The sequence below is a fragment of the Leptonychotes weddellii genome, chromosome 5 (genome assembly GCF_054177405.1).
Source record: "Leptonychotes weddellii isolate Sample4059 chromosome 5, ASM5417740v2, whole genome shotgun sequence".
Classification (NCBI taxonomy): Eukaryota; Metazoa; Chordata; class Mammalia; order Carnivora; family Phocidae; genus Leptonychotes; species Leptonychotes weddellii.
In genome coordinates this window covers 152790209-152805323 of record NC_138373.1, presented here as the reverse complement: position 1 = coordinate 152805323, position 15115 = coordinate 152790209, and the positions used below count along the sequence as shown (strand labels likewise).

The following is a 15115-nucleotide window of genomic DNA, read 5'->3' as shown; positions in this document are numbered from 1 at the left end:
ATTCCCTTCTAGACTTTCTTTCATGTGTCCTGCACTACATTTGAAAACAATTGCGAGGTCACCAGGTTTGACACCTGCTGAAAGGGTGAAAGCAGATGGAGCATTCGGCTCCCATACTGGATTTCAAGTCTTCTTTTAATCTTGTTCTTTGAGGATTTTTCTACATTCTTAGGTCAAAGATGGCTTTTACACTTACTCAGGGCATCATGTGTAACATATTGCCACAAACTGAAGTTGTCTTTTTTTTTTTCCTCCCAATTTGGCTTTGTTACGATATCTTACTATCGGTAAAGTGTGTCTTTGTTGTTTTCAAAAGATTTTAAAATTTTTGTTGGAATTACTTCAAATTTATTGAGTAACTTGGGGTTAGGTTGAAGTATTCAAAAAAACTATCCATGAACATAGTATACATCTTGTGTTCTTTCGTAGAATTTTACTTTTGTTCCCCCTTTGAAAGTCTTTTTTTTTTTTTTTTAAGATTTTATTTATTTATTTGACAGAGACAGCGAGAGAGGGAACACAAGCAGGGGGAGTGGGAGAGGGAGAAGCAGGCTTCCCACCGAGCAGGGAGCCTGACGAGGGGCTCAATCCCAGAACCCTGGGATCATGACCCCAGCCGAAGGCAGATGCTTAACGACTGAGCCACTCAGGCACGCCCCCGCCCCCCCCGAAAGTCTTACATGTTCTTAGAATGGTATCTTGTTCTGTCCTATTTTGTAACTGATTTTTGCTGATGTGGAGGAACTCTGGATTTTTATGTTGTTTCTGTGTTTCTGAGGACTATTGAATTGTTTTGGTAGCTCTAATAGCCTGTGATGTCTTGAGTTTTCTAGGTAAACTTGAAGACAGCTTGGTATTTCCTTTCAATTCTTAAACCTGTCAAGTCATTTTCTTAATGAATTAGCCAGCACCAGTAATATTTTACACAGTGGTTGGTGATAGAGTAGATCTTTTTGCCTTTTGTTAAAGAAACTATCTTAACTTTCTGTTTAGGTGGGATGTTTGCTGTAAGTTTTTGTTACTAATCTTTGTACTGTCAGCATCTTGTACAGTGTTCTGTACAGTATAGGTACTCAGTAGTATGTTTGTTGGAACAAAAGAATGAGACATTTCACTTAAAATTTAAGTCTAACAGGAACTAGCTTTAGTTACATCTTTACGAGGAGATTGAGTTTTAGTATTTGTGAAAAACTAGAAAGGAGTTGGTGGTACAGGAGCAGGAACATCCTGCTAAGATTGGTTGGGATGGAGGGAAGTAATGGTCATGTCTAAAGTAAAGGGTAGGGAGTGAAATTTATTGTTTATATTGTTTATATGAAAGATTAAAGCTCATCCTGTGTAATTTCTTACTAATCACTTACCATAGTTATCCTCTTGCTCCCTGGAGACTAGAGAAGAATGAATGAAAATGGGGGTTGTGTCTACCCCATCCCTAAGAAAGCCCAAGCTGCTTCCTTCTCTTTGCTTTCTCTGTTACTTCTAAGTTGACCTACAATTTCCCCCTAGATAACCGAGGAAATGATGGATCAGGCAAATGATAAAAAAGTGGCTGCCATTGATGCCCTAAATGATGGTGAGTGATTTTTTTTTTCCCTCTTTGCTATATTTCTGTGGTAGTCTGAATATTCTCTTTTTCCCTGCAGCAACTGTTAAATAGTGGGAAAGTGGAAGGGAACTTATATTTATTAAGTATCTTAAGCTGGAGAAGAAATCGTCTTGTTCTCTACCCACCCATTCCCCCCTTGAAAAAGAGGCTGAAATCACTCAGGTATTACTTACCTTGCCTCAGGGCACGGACACATCCTGATGTGACTGAAAGACTCCTTTCCTGACTAATCCTGGTGTTTGTCCACTGAGGAGAGGCTTTAAGATGTGAATGTTTTTCAAAAAAAGTAGTAGTATTAGAACAGTGGCTCTTAACCTTGTATATAGCAACACCCTTGACAAATGATGTCCGTTGGCATAATGTTCTTGTTCTAATCTTCATGTGTTAGACCCTCTTCAAAAGATCCTTTCAAAGTGGGAGAATGCTGGTAATATAGTAAGCATAATATTTAATCAGTTAAAATTTGTGAGAACAAATCATTTCTTAGCTTGGGTAGTATGCAGACCCCTTCATAGCTTTGTGGTAGTGTGTCACACAATGCCATTGTGGGAGAGCTGCTGCTGTCTAATGCTGATAGGCATTTGGACTTCATCCGTAGACTTAGAAGATGACTAAAGTTTTAGAAAGTTCAGTATTGATTGCTGTTCCAAGTTGGCAAATAATACTTGCTTTCTTTTTTTGTAATCTTACCACCTTCTTAGTTTAGGTCATTATCACATGTTTATGCCATTGCATTGGCCTTAATAGTTTGCCTATCTGAAATGTCTATTTCTTTTATTGCTTTCTATTCACTGCCTCTAGATTATTCTTTCTTAGAACTGCTTTTTATTTTCACACATTCCCTTGCTTGTAACTCTGACTAGCTTTTTGCATACTTTTTGAAGATGTTCATCGTAGCGTTAGACCTGCTAGAGTCTGATCCCATGTATTGCCTTCCCAGCCTTGTTCTCTTCTTTTGAATATTAACCTTCCATTACAGCCAGACCTCACTGTTCTAGAATTTTCCTATACTTTTGTGCTCTGCTGCTTCTTTCTAAAGCTCTTCTTCACCTATTTCAGCTTTTAATTCATACCCATCAATTGATCCCAGCTACTTCTCTTCCTGGCCATTCCTTTCCCACACTTATCTTTTAATTTTACTACCACCTAAGATTTCTGTTTATCCAGCATTTATTTTGTGGCTACTACCTACCTGACAGTTTTATTATATGTGCATTATTTTATTAAAATCTCATACTACTCCCATTTCACAGGTTAATGAATAATTTGAGGGATCAGAAGGGTTTTGACTTGTGCAGGATCTCACTGTGCCATAATATCAACTAATTGTTTTTGTCACTTATTTTGGCATATTCTTATATTTTTTAAATTTGTTTTATTTATTGCCTAGCAATTTTTAAGGAAAGTGAAGCTGTTGCCGCCATCTAAAAAGTCACGTTCTTGTTTTTTCCACATTTCTTTCTAAGCTGTGTTCATGTATAAATTTAACCCCGTTCTAATTTTATTTTATTAAAGGTTGGTTAACTTATTTGAGAGAGAGACATCACTGATTAACTTATTTGAGAGAAACAGCACGAGTAGGAGGGGCACAGGGAGAGAGAAGCTCAAGTGAACTCCACGCTGAGCATGGAGCCTGACTCTGGCCTTGATCCTAGGACCCTGAGATCATGAGCTGAACCGAAATCAAGAGTTGACACTTAATTGACTGTGCCACCCAGGCGCCCCTAACCTAGTTCTAATTTTAGAATAAGTGCAATTTTATAGTATATCCTAGAGGGATAAAACATTAGTATTCTAAGCCAGGGATTGTACATTCAGGCCCTACCTGGGGTTGGAGGGGCAGAAATATAATTAAATACTGAACTTTGGAAGCCAGAGTGCCTGGGTTTGAATCCCAGCTCTGGCAGTTACCAGCTAGATAAACTTAGAGAAGTTATTCTTTGTCTCTGCTTCTGTTTCCTCCTCCTTTTTTTTAATGATTTTTTTAAAAGATTTTTATTATTACTTATTTGAGAGAGAGTGTGTGAGCAGGGGGAGGGGCAGAGAGGGAGAGAGAGAGAGAGAGAGAATCTCAAGCGGACTCCATGCTGAGTGAGGAGCTTGATCTCATGACCCTGAGATCATGAGCTGAGCCAAAACCAAGAGTTGGATGCTTAACTGACTGAGCCACCCAGGCACCCCTGTTTCCTCCTTTGTAAGATAAGGGTAATGTACCTACCTAGTATATTGAGTCATGAGGGATAAATGAATAAGTATGTGTAATGTGCCTAGAATAGTATCTGCCATCGTTATTATTAAGGTCCTGGTATTACTAAAATGTCAATAGTCGTAATTTAAGTAAGATCTTAGTAAGTATTTTTAGCTGTCACGTTATTAGTAACATTATTATGCTTTTTTCAGTTTAGTATATTTATTTAGAACTCTAGGCAGTGTTTAGATGCTGGATATACAGTGAGAAAAACAAAACAGACCAAGTTCTTTACCTCATGGACCTCATATATTACTGGGGAACAAAACCAAATTCATAATTTAATATTAGGTGGTAATAAGTGCATGAAGAAAAACAGAGCTGAGTAAAAGAATAGTCAGTGATGGAAGCTCTATTTTGCAAAGGGTGGTCAGAAAAGCATATGATGAAGTGAAATGTGCAAGCCATGTGCGGGAAGAGCCTTTGAGACAGAGGGAAGAACAAGTACAGAGGCTAACTGGGGGAGCATATGAGATGAATACATATTCAGGGAATAGCAGAAAGGCCTTGTAGCTGGAGTGTGGTGAGTGAAGGGGTAAGAGTGGTAGAATTGAGGTCAGAGAAACTCTTCAGAGTAGGAGATACGTGGTGGGAAGGTGGTGAGAAGGATAGATCACTAAAGATCTGTAGTAGATGTACAAGATCACTTGTAGACCATATTAAGGACTGAAAATTTTGACCTTAAGGATGATGGGAAGCCACTGAGGTGGTGGTGTTGTGAGGTGTTTTTTGTTCTGTTTTTGTATAGGAAAGCTTCATCATGAGATGCATTTACTTTTGAAAAGGATTATTTTTGCTATTTTCTGTAGATCACATTCTAAGGGCAAATAAGGGTATGTTCATTACAGAAGCAGCCAAAACATGAGTTGATGTGCTAGAGATATACTTAAGAAAATGCCTGAAAGGAAAAATAGGGGAGCAGGGAGAGCCAGAGGAGTCTGGAAGTCATTTAGACAGTCATGTAGGTCTTTACCCCCTGTATAGGAGAAGTCTTCAACTATTGGTGTGTTTCTAAAAAGTCACAACAAGCCGAGTTGCCCGCTAGAGGATTTAACATGTCTCACGATAATGGACCAGTCTTGGTATCCTTGCTGTACTTAGTCATTAACTGGGAGCAGCTTATGAAGTGTAGCCTTGAGCACAGAACGTGGGTTTCCCAGTCAGTTAGGTTCTACCCCAGGAGATCTAGGGTGCATTTTCATGATCCTACAGAGGGAATGCAAGAAATTGAGTCCAGGTGGCTAACAATCATGGCCTGGATTAGGGCAAAGGTTCCCAGACTTTTCTGTTTATAGTGCTTTTACTGTCTTGATTTTTTTTTTAACAGAACTTTTAAGCCAAAAGAAAGGCATAAGGGTTTCATTGATAATGTAGTTAGGTCCAAACAATTTAATAAGTGTGTTGTAACAAGTTAGTGATTGGAAAATAATACACACAATTGAAAGAATATATTTAATCTTATTCTTAAATAACCATATTTATTTTCTAATAAGACGTGTATATATGTTGGGCACTAAACAACTTCTCAGATCTTGGCGTCATATTGGACACTGCCGCCCTCGTTTCCTGTTCCACAATCTGTTTTTCTGCAGTTCTTGATTTTTTTTTTTTTTTTATCATAACAACCAGTAGAAACAGTTTTTCAAAGATACCATCAAAAGGAATGTAGTGGTGCAGTGTTGAAGCTGTGAACTGTATCAAGTGAGTAGTTCATGCAGTGCTAACAAACTGTCCTTGGTGTGGAAACGTCAGGACTGCGGTGAGGAGTGGCTAGATTCTTTTTTTTTTTTAATATAGATTGATTTATTTGGGGGGGCGCACGAGGGAAGGGGGAGAAAGAATCTCAAGCAGATTCCCCGCTGAGCGTGGAGCTCAACCATGGGGCTCGACCTTACAACCCTGAGATCATGACCTGACCCGAATCAAGAGTCGGATGCTTAACCAACTGAGCCACCCAGGCGCCCCAGGAGTGGTTAGATTCTAGGTATATTTTGAAAGTAGAGAGAAAAGGATTTAGGTTTTAGATTGGGGAGTTGAGAATGATTCCAAGATTTGGGCATTGAGGTAGATCAGGAGTTAGCCAAATTACAGCTTCCTGTTTTTGTAAAAATGTAATGGAACGTAGTTACACCCATTTGTTCATGTGTTGTCTGTGGCTTCCCCACTACAGTAGTAGAGTTGAATGGTTACGATTGGTATGGTCTGCAAAGCCTAAAATAATTCTTATGTGGCCCTTTCCAGAAAAGTTTACTGACCTCTAAACTAGATTGAATGGAAGAGCCATTTATTTGGTAATATAAGGATGAGAAATAGATTTTAGAGATGGGATTGGAATTAAGAGTTCAGTTTTGAACATGGTAGGTGTGAACTGCTTATTAGACATCCAAGTGCAATAATTTGTAACATCTGTAGTAGTACTTAATAAGACTCAACATTCTTCTGCATTGTTTTATGAGTTCTATTAAGGTCCTTTACAGATTTATAGCTGGGTAAATGTATTTTCCAAAGTGAACTGTGACATTTACTTTAAAATTCTGCTTGTCTTGTTGTCCTTCCCCCTCCCCCACCGTGTTTCCTGTGTCCAGGAGTTAGATTTCATGCAAAGAACTATTTTTTTTTTTTTAAGATTTTATTTATTTATTTTGACAGAGACACAGCGAGAGAAGGGAACACAAACGGGAGTGGGGGAGGGAGAAGCAGGCTCCCCACTGAGCAGGGAGCCTGATGTGGGGCTCGATCCCAGGACCCTGGGATCATGACCTGAGCTGAAGGCAGACGCTTAACGACTGAGCCACCCAGGCGCCCCTTTGCAAAGAACTATTGTAATTGTATAGTATGCTTAATTTGTTCAGTGACTTCACTGAAGGCACTAATACACAAAGAAGCAACTGTGAGAATAGAATACAGTGAATGAATTTAAAATGGGGGTTATGGGCTTCTTACGAATTCTAGTTTTTCTTGAATCTTATACCATTCCTGTGAATTCAAATAGTAATTTTTTTAATCAACCCTGTAAATTTAGTATGAGTATTTTTTCCTTTATAAGTTTAATTTTATCCTTTTAACTTAATGGATAAAAGAGAATTAATGGACTAAAATTGATTATCCTTTACTTTATCCTTTTGTTTTTTCTTAACTAAAAAAATCTTGAGTTCTAAGAATGTGGTATTCTACTGTTAGGGAATTATGTATCCAAAAATTGTCTCTATCTTGAGTGATTTATCGTATAGGTGTGGTAAGACTTGCTTTAAAGAGCAGTTTTTGTTTTTTGTTTTTTTTAAGATTTATTTATTTAGGGAGTGAGTGGGGGGAGGGGCTGAGGGAGAGGGAGAGAGAGAATCTCAGATAGACTCCGAGCTAAGTGTGGAGCCTGGCGGAGGGCTCGATCTCACAACCCTGAGATCATGACCTGAGCCGAAATCAAGAGTCAGATGCTTAACCGACTGAGCCAACCAGGCGTCCCTGAAGAGCCGTTTTTGTATATTAATTTAGAAATTAGTCTTTTTTTTATTGGACTAAAAGAAGAATGTGGAAGATTAATAGGATAAAGGATCAACAATTTTTGTTAATATTTTTTATTTTTTATTCTTTATTTTTCAACTTGTTTTACTTCAGGTGAACTACAGAAAGCCATTGACTTGTTCACAGATGCCATCAAACTGAATCCTCGCTTGGCCATCCTGTATGCCAAGAGAGCCAGGTGAGAACTGTAAACAAAAAAGAATCCCCTAGTGAAGAATTTCTGCTCATTTATTTAAATAGAATTGCTTCTGTGGTGATCCCAAAGGTGTTATTGTTTGAAATGAATACTTTTTAATATCACACTTATTTTTTTAGTGTCTTCATCAAATTACAGAAGCCAAATGCTGCCATTCGAGACTGTGACAGAGCTATTGAAATAAATCCTGATTCAGCTCAGCCTTATAAGTGGCGAGGGAAAGCACACAGGTAAACAGTAGAATTTCATTATTTTCAGAACTTCTGAATTTTAAATCTGATGTTTTAATATGCTTTGAAAAAAATGAAATTGCTTAAGGATTTAATTTCAAAGTAATACGTGCTTAATATGAAGAATTGAGAGAGTATAAGGAACAAGTAAGAAAATACAAATAAGAAAATAAAAATTCTTTTTATTCCTTCAAAGAAAACCACTATGTAACAGCTTTTGACTACATATAGCCAAATTTAAGGTAAGGATCAAAATTATTTCTAAAAAGAGCATAACCTTACAAATTTTCTCTTAGTTTTAGATTTATTTTTGTGTAACCTACCATTAAATTAGTATAGTACAGAAGAAGGAATTCTTTATTTTCAAACTACTTGAGTTGCTGCTAAGTCACCTGAAAAATCAGAAAAAGGAGACAATAAAGAGGTGAATAAATCTTAGGTTAGTCATCATTCCTGGAAGTGAAACTTAATGTTACAAGTGGGTGTTGGTAACTTGAGGATGAGCTGTCCAATGACACTCACGTGTTACATGGATTGGAAAGGTGTACTCCAAGTACGGGTGGAAATGAAGATGGATATGCTTGGGATAACTGTATTAGGTTACTCAAAAAAAAGGAGCTCTAGTGATTATGAAGTCACAAGTCAAAGATAGAGGTGAAAGATTAACATAAGATATAGTAATGCTCTGGGGGTCATAAAGCTCATGAGCATTGATGTGTGACCCCAGTAGTCTTTGAGCATTTCTTCTGTTGTTGTTTTTTTAATTAATTAATTAGCCTTCTGGTAAAAGATAGCATGAGCTCATCTTGTGTTTTGATTGTCCCAGACTCAGAATTAACCATTTCTCAAAGAAACCAGGGTTCATTTTTGTGAGCATTATATTTATAGAAACTAAAGTTTGACCATTAAATGTGTTCGTTGCCTGTGGAATATCATTACTTCTGTCATTTCAATGAACAGAGTTAGAAAAGACATTTTTTATTTTTTTTAAAGATTTTATTGAGAGAGAAAGTGAGCAAGCAGGGGCTGTAGGGCAGAGGGAGAGGGAGAAGCAGACTCCCCACTGAGTGGGGAGCCTGACGTAGGGCTCCATCTTAGGACCCCAGGATCATGACCTGAGCCAAAGGCAGACGCTTAACTGACTGAGCCACCCAGGTGCCTCAGAAAAAAACATTTTTTAAATAATTATTTTAAGGGGAAAAGTTACGGAATCTTGAGCTTATACTGATATTTTCAAAAAATTCAATATTAACATTTTCCTTTTGTTTTGCATTTTTAACACTATTCTCCTAGACTCAAAATCTATGCATTTTTTTTTTTTTTTTTTTTAAAGATTTTAGTTACAATTTATTTGACAGAGAGAGAGACAGCGAGAGAGGGAAACAAGCAGGGGGAGTGGGAGAGGTAGAAGCAGGCTTCCCGCTGAGCAGGGAGCCCGATGCGGGGCTCGATCCCAGGACCCTGCAATCACGACCCGAGCCGAAGGCAGATGCTTAACCAACTGAGCCACCCAGGCACCCTATCCATAATATATTTACTTGTGTTATTCTGTGATAACATAAAATTGTTTTACAAGCCTATCACAATAATATTCTAAGTAAAGTTGAATGTTTTTATGTTTGTTGCGGCTTTTATCCTTAGAATATATCCCACTTAAGATACACAGTCAAAATACTGTTTTAAAAGTTATGTGACCTTTTGGGGTGCCTGGGTGGCTCAGTCAGTTAAACGTCCCAAGTCTTTATTTCTTTTTCTTTTTCTTTTTTTTTAAGATTTTTCTTTATTTGTCAGAGAGAGAGAACAGGCTAGGAGAAGCGGCAGGCAGAGGGAGAAGCAGACTCCCCACTGAGCAGGGAGCTCGATGTGGGGCTCAGTCCCAGGACCCTGGGATCATGACCCGAGCTGAAGGCAGACGCTCAACTGACTGAGCCACGCAGGCGTTCCAAGCGTTCCCAAGTCTTGATTTTGGCTTGGTCATGATTTCACAGTCGTGGGATTGAGCCCCGTGGAGTCTGCTTGGGATTCTCTCTCTCTCTCTCACCCTCTGCCCTTCCCCCTGCTCTCCCACGTGCACTCTCTCTCAATAAATAAATAGGTAAGTCTATATATGTATGTATATGTATAGGTTACCTTTTTTTCTATATGCTGTGTGCTCAGTGTGGTAAACCGCGTTTTTTGTCCTTCCTTTTTTTCCTGTTTGTATTCAAGTTTAGGGATTGCTTTATTTCTGTCTTTTCTGGTTTAATTTTCTTCTTTATGTATGTAGAACGTTTGCATGTTTAAAGAGTCAAAACTGAGTTGACAGTATACCCAGAGAAGTCTAATTTCCATTGCTATCCCCTCTACTCCATTCTTATCTTCTTCCACCAACCTTTAGTTTCTGATTTATCGTTTCTCTTCTTTCAATAAAATGTGCACACATGTATTGTTTTCTCTTCCACATTATAGCATGCTAAGTGTACATTATGTTAATCCTGTTTTTAAGGAGTTGAAATTGTTGAATGAGCTTGAAAATTGTAGTTCTACATAATTTTTAAAAATTTTATATTTTGAATTAAAAAAGTAATTTTTTAAAGTTTTTAAACAGGTTTTAGAAAACACCTTTATAGTTGCCAAGGAGGAAATTAAACTCCCATGTTTTTATAGAGTAGAACATACTAATTGAATTGGTTCATGAAAATTTATAGTTCAGATATTTAACTTTAAACCTCTTCTGTAACACTCCCTTTTTTTAATAAGAAAGACACCACCACATTAGTGGGTATGTATAAAAGGCCCCTAAAATGAATTTAATCTGTTTCAGACTTCTGGGCCATTGGGAAGAAGCAGCACATGATCTTGCCCTTGCTTGTAAACTGGATTACGATGAAGATGCTAGCGCAATGCTGAAAGAAGTTCAACCGAGGGTATGTTCAAGTAGGGAGAGGGAATGTCATCACTGTGATGCTCTTTGGCTCTAGTATTTAGCCCCTGGCAGTAATTTACCTGGAAAACAGATACAAAGAAAGAAACGTTTGGATATTCCCATCTGTAATTACTGATGTTGGTGTTCAAGTCAGGAAATGTCAATAGTTTGTCATGCCTTTATTTCTCATGCTGCATTACAGCAAGCTCTGTTACTTTGTTGTTCGTAAGCCTACAGTAGAGTTATAACCAGAAAGTTAGAAATGGAAAAGGGGGTATCAAGTTCACAGCAAGGAAAGAAATAGAAAATCTATAAAATGTGACCCGAGGTTGTGCCTGGTCTGTCCTTGTTTATCGTAGGTATATGCAGCCACTGTATAAAGCATGAGGGCCTTGTGGAAGTTAGCAAGTTTCATCCTTTTAAAAATGATAATACTGACTCCAAAAGCCAGAATAATTTTTAAGGTAATTGTTAAAATAATTTTAATGCATTATTTACATGGTAAATTCCTCAGCTTTGTGGGATGTTACGTTACCAAGAATTTATTCCCAAAGGTTATAAGGAAATTTTATTGAATTTAACTTATCTATAGTCAGAGACTTTGATTTTTTTCTCTCATAACAGGGCTAACTCCAAGGTTATGGTGAGAGAGTCTAGAACATGAGATTCTTAAAAAATAATGATAAACAAGCTGAAGTAACAATTGAGTATCACTCTCTTACATTTACTCTATTTTCTGAATAATAGATTCCAAGTATTTGGCCCAGGCTATGTGCTAGTGCCTGAAACATATATTTTCTCTTAATGTTTATAGCATTCTGTAAGACTTAAGTATTTCTCTTCCCCGCCCCCCTCATTTTATGGATGAGAAAACTTCAGTGTGGTTAGGCTGTGGCAAATAACTGGTGTGTGCGTTCCCAATCTCTACCTTCCCTTGGCCAGTATCAGGCAAGGGTTGTGCAATTTGAAAACTTGTCATCCTTGTACTAGTTACTTTTTTGAAATTTGTAACACTTCTAACTTCACTTCTCAGCCTCTTTCCTTTATTTCACAGTGGACTTGTTAAAGTGTGAGTTATGTAAGGTCTTTTTCTATGAGGTAAATCTGTCATTATTCAGAACTGTTTGTTGAATTTAACACCTCTCCACACAAAAAAATGATTCTTTAACAAAACTGGTGATTCAGCTTTTAAAGAAAACATTTTTTCTGTGGCTTTTTTTCCCCTAGGCCCAGAAAATTGCTGAACATCGGAGAAAGTATGAGCGAAAACGTGAAGAGCGAGAGATCAAAGAAAGAATAGAAAGGGTTAAGAAGGCTCGGGAAGAACATGAGAGAGCCCAGAGGGTAAAGTTTCTGTAGCTAAACCATTAAAGGGAAATAAAGTAGATTAGAGTTTGAGGATATCATTCTAATTCCTGGCTCTTACTTAATGCTGGCCTCGTTCTGTAGGGTAATGATACTGCTTAAAAGAGTTTCTTTCCCTTCATTATCTCCAATTTGTAGGGATTTTTTTTTCTTAAATTCCTAAGCGAGCTTATATATCACCTGTTTATATTCTTGTTTGTGTCCTCCTAAAATTGGGAGGTTTTTTTGGTCAGGTAATTAGAACTTGTCAGTATTACTTGTTTCCTTGTGGATGCTTGCCCTGATTTGTTGTTTTATGATTCCTCTTGTTCGAATAGTGGATTCATAGCTATTTAAAATAGACTAGCTATTTTTTATTTTTAGTCACAAAGTCATAAAATTTAGAAGAAAGTTATTCATAATTCATCTACAATATTGTTGCTGTTCTTAAGATTTCTCATTTTTTCCTATATTAGCTTTTTGCATTTTGATGCTATCAGTTTTCATTTAGTTATTTCCAATATTGTTGAAGTAAAAGGACATAAAGCTATATTATAATTGTATAGCATTACTTCGTAACTTTGTCATTTAATATTAAATATTAATACTTAACAAAATTAATAAAACTATAATTATATTGAATGAATTTAGTAAGATTTAATAAAGTTAATATTAAATGCTTTTAAAGCATCATGCTTGGTTTTTAGGATTATAGTTACTGTATTCAAAAGTGATTTTTACATTTATATATCCTTGATGATTTTATAACTGGTTATGAGGGAAATTTATTTTCTTTTACTTTGTTTGCTGAATAACAAATTGGTAAACCCCGGTTGTATTTGTTAAGTTATGTAGAGAAAGTATGGAAAAGATGAACTTGGGAAACAGAAGTTATTGGCAGTCTTCGTAATCTAACCATGTGCTTTCATTTTGGAGTTTTAACATCGTTAAGAATTTACACTTTGCGGGGCGCCTGGGTGGCTCGGTTGGGCAACTGCTTTTGCCTCAGGTCATGATCCTGGGATTGAGTCCCACGTTGGGCTCCCAGCTCGGCACGGGGAGCCTGCTTCGCTCTCTGACCCTCTCCCCTCTCATGCTGTTTCTCTCTCTCCTAAATAAATAAAATAAAATAAAATTTATACTTTGCATAAGCATAGACAGACATCAGTACTGTATATTGCTTTCCATGTGTTGTTTTTTTTCCTGCCCCAAGTAGAAGTAAAACACTACTTGACATCATTACCAAAAGTAATGCTCATTGACAACCTAGCTGGAAAATTTCGAAAGGGGATTTGGGGTGTGTGTCTTTTAGTTCAGTATTGCCATTTGAAACTCGTCATTCTCTTAAGTCCTCTGACTAGCTGATTTTACAGTTTTTTTCATGGTTTTGCATGGGTAGGGTACGGGTGGACAGTAGACTCCCCACCAGCACCACCACTATATGATTTATTTCTTTGTATTAAAGGAGGAAGAAGCCAGACGACAATCAGGAGCTCAGTATGGCTCTTTCCCAGGTATTTTTAAAGAAAATTTAAAACTATTAGGATTGTAAATAATTGGAGAATATTCTGATTTGGGGGCTCAAATATGTCTATTATATTTAGTACTATTAGTCCCTGGAAATATCGAAAAGCCTTTAGAATGTAAGCCTCTAGAAATTTTCATTCTCCTTTAAAAATTGTATGTTAGTAGAAATACAGTATATTATTTTCCTCACACTTTGAGCAATATACTTTTTTATAATAGCTAACATTTAGTGAGGTCTGAGCATTGTACTTTTCTAAGAGACTGTGAATTGATGATGATGTATTTTAAGTGTTTCTAAATTAGAACTTTAAATTGAAACAAATAATGTTAGAGAATGAGAAAATATGACCAAGATGATTTATTAGACTTTTTAATTTTGTAATTCCAAGGGATTGTTAGCTTTCTCTTTAAGGGTAAGGTTAGTTTTCTTTTTTTAACAGTTTTATTATTAGGAAAAAATAAATGCAGAATGTAGCAAAGTTGATTTACAGCCTTATTTTTTAAGAAAAAATTTGAAGATAAAATTATGTCCTGTTACATCCTGTTAGAATGTTTAGATTGCTTTGTGTTTAATAGCCCCCTTGTTCTTTGCATATGCACGTGTGAGTGTGTGTGTGTGATTTTCATCAGAAGGAAATAGTGTACTATCAGACTACTTGAGAATATGGTTGGTGTCTAAGCAGTTATTTCATTTATTCTTGCAGGTGGCTTTCCTGGGGGAATGCCTGGTAATTTTCCTGGAGGAATGCCTGGAATGGCAGGGGGGATGCCTGGAATGGCAGGAATGCCTGGGCTCAATGAAATTCTTAGTGATCCAGAGGTTCTCGCAGCCATGCAGGTAAGACTTGGAAGAACAAAGTTGGGCTTTGTATCACTAAGGCATTTCTTTCATTAATTCTTTGTAGAGACAAAGGTTACTCTGTTAGCTATGTTTTACTTATCTGAATTACCAAATAGCTAATGATGCAGTTAGACCATTTTTTTTTTCAGAATGAGTAGCTTAAGTTATTAAAAATTGGTTTATAGGAAATACCCTGTAATAGTTTGATTATATCCAGTTGTCCTTTTCTTTTTTTATGTTCCAAGTTTTTATTTAAATTCTAGTTAGTTAACATATAGTGTAATATTAGTTTCAGGAGTAGAATTTTGTGATTCAGTTGACCTTTTTATCAAAATTGTGTATGTTTTTCATTATCTAGTTAGAGTGACATAATTGGCATTTGACTTTGAAGTGCACGTTAGTAATATTTATACTTCAGGGACTTGTCCAGACCCCATTTAACTTGGCTGTGACAAAATCATCAGTCTAAATAAACACCTAGGATTTCGACTCATAAACTTGTTAAACCACAGAACTCTTTTTTAAATACTAAAAAAAACCCACCACCTTTCTTTGCAGGATCCAGAAGTTATGGTGGCCTTCCAGGATGTGGCCCAGAACCCAGCGAATATGTCAAAATATCAGAGCAATCCAAAGGTTATGAATCTCATCAGTAAATTGTCATCCAAATTTGGAGGTCAAGCATAATAATGCCCT

The 15115-nt window shown here is 36.8% G+C and overlaps 1 protein-coding gene across 4 annotated transcripts in view; it reads left to right on the top strand.

The window, feature by feature from the left end:
• The window catches only part of ST13 (ST13 Hsp70 interacting protein), a 54254-nt gene extending 39139 nt beyond the window's left edge, over positions 1-15115 (top strand). For 3 of the 4 annotated variants that reach the window (XM_081819114.1, XM_031024391.2, XM_081819115.1), the window contains exons 5-12: positions 1507-1573; positions 7470-7554; positions 7692-7802; positions 10606-10708; positions 11935-12051; positions 13517-13565; positions 14283-14416; positions 14978-15115. In XM_081819114.1, the coding sequence (XP_081675240.1) occupies positions 1507-1573; positions 7470-7554; positions 7692-7802; positions 10606-10708; positions 11935-12051; positions 13517-13565; positions 14283-14416; positions 14978-15106 (795 nt within the window). In that variant the 3' untranslated portion in view covers positions 15107-15115. The remainder of the gene's footprint in view (positions 1-1506; positions 1574-7469; positions 7555-7691; positions 7803-10605; positions 10709-11934; positions 12052-13516; positions 13566-14282; positions 14417-14977) is intronic. The other variant, XM_081819117.1, reaches the window with a different exon arrangement.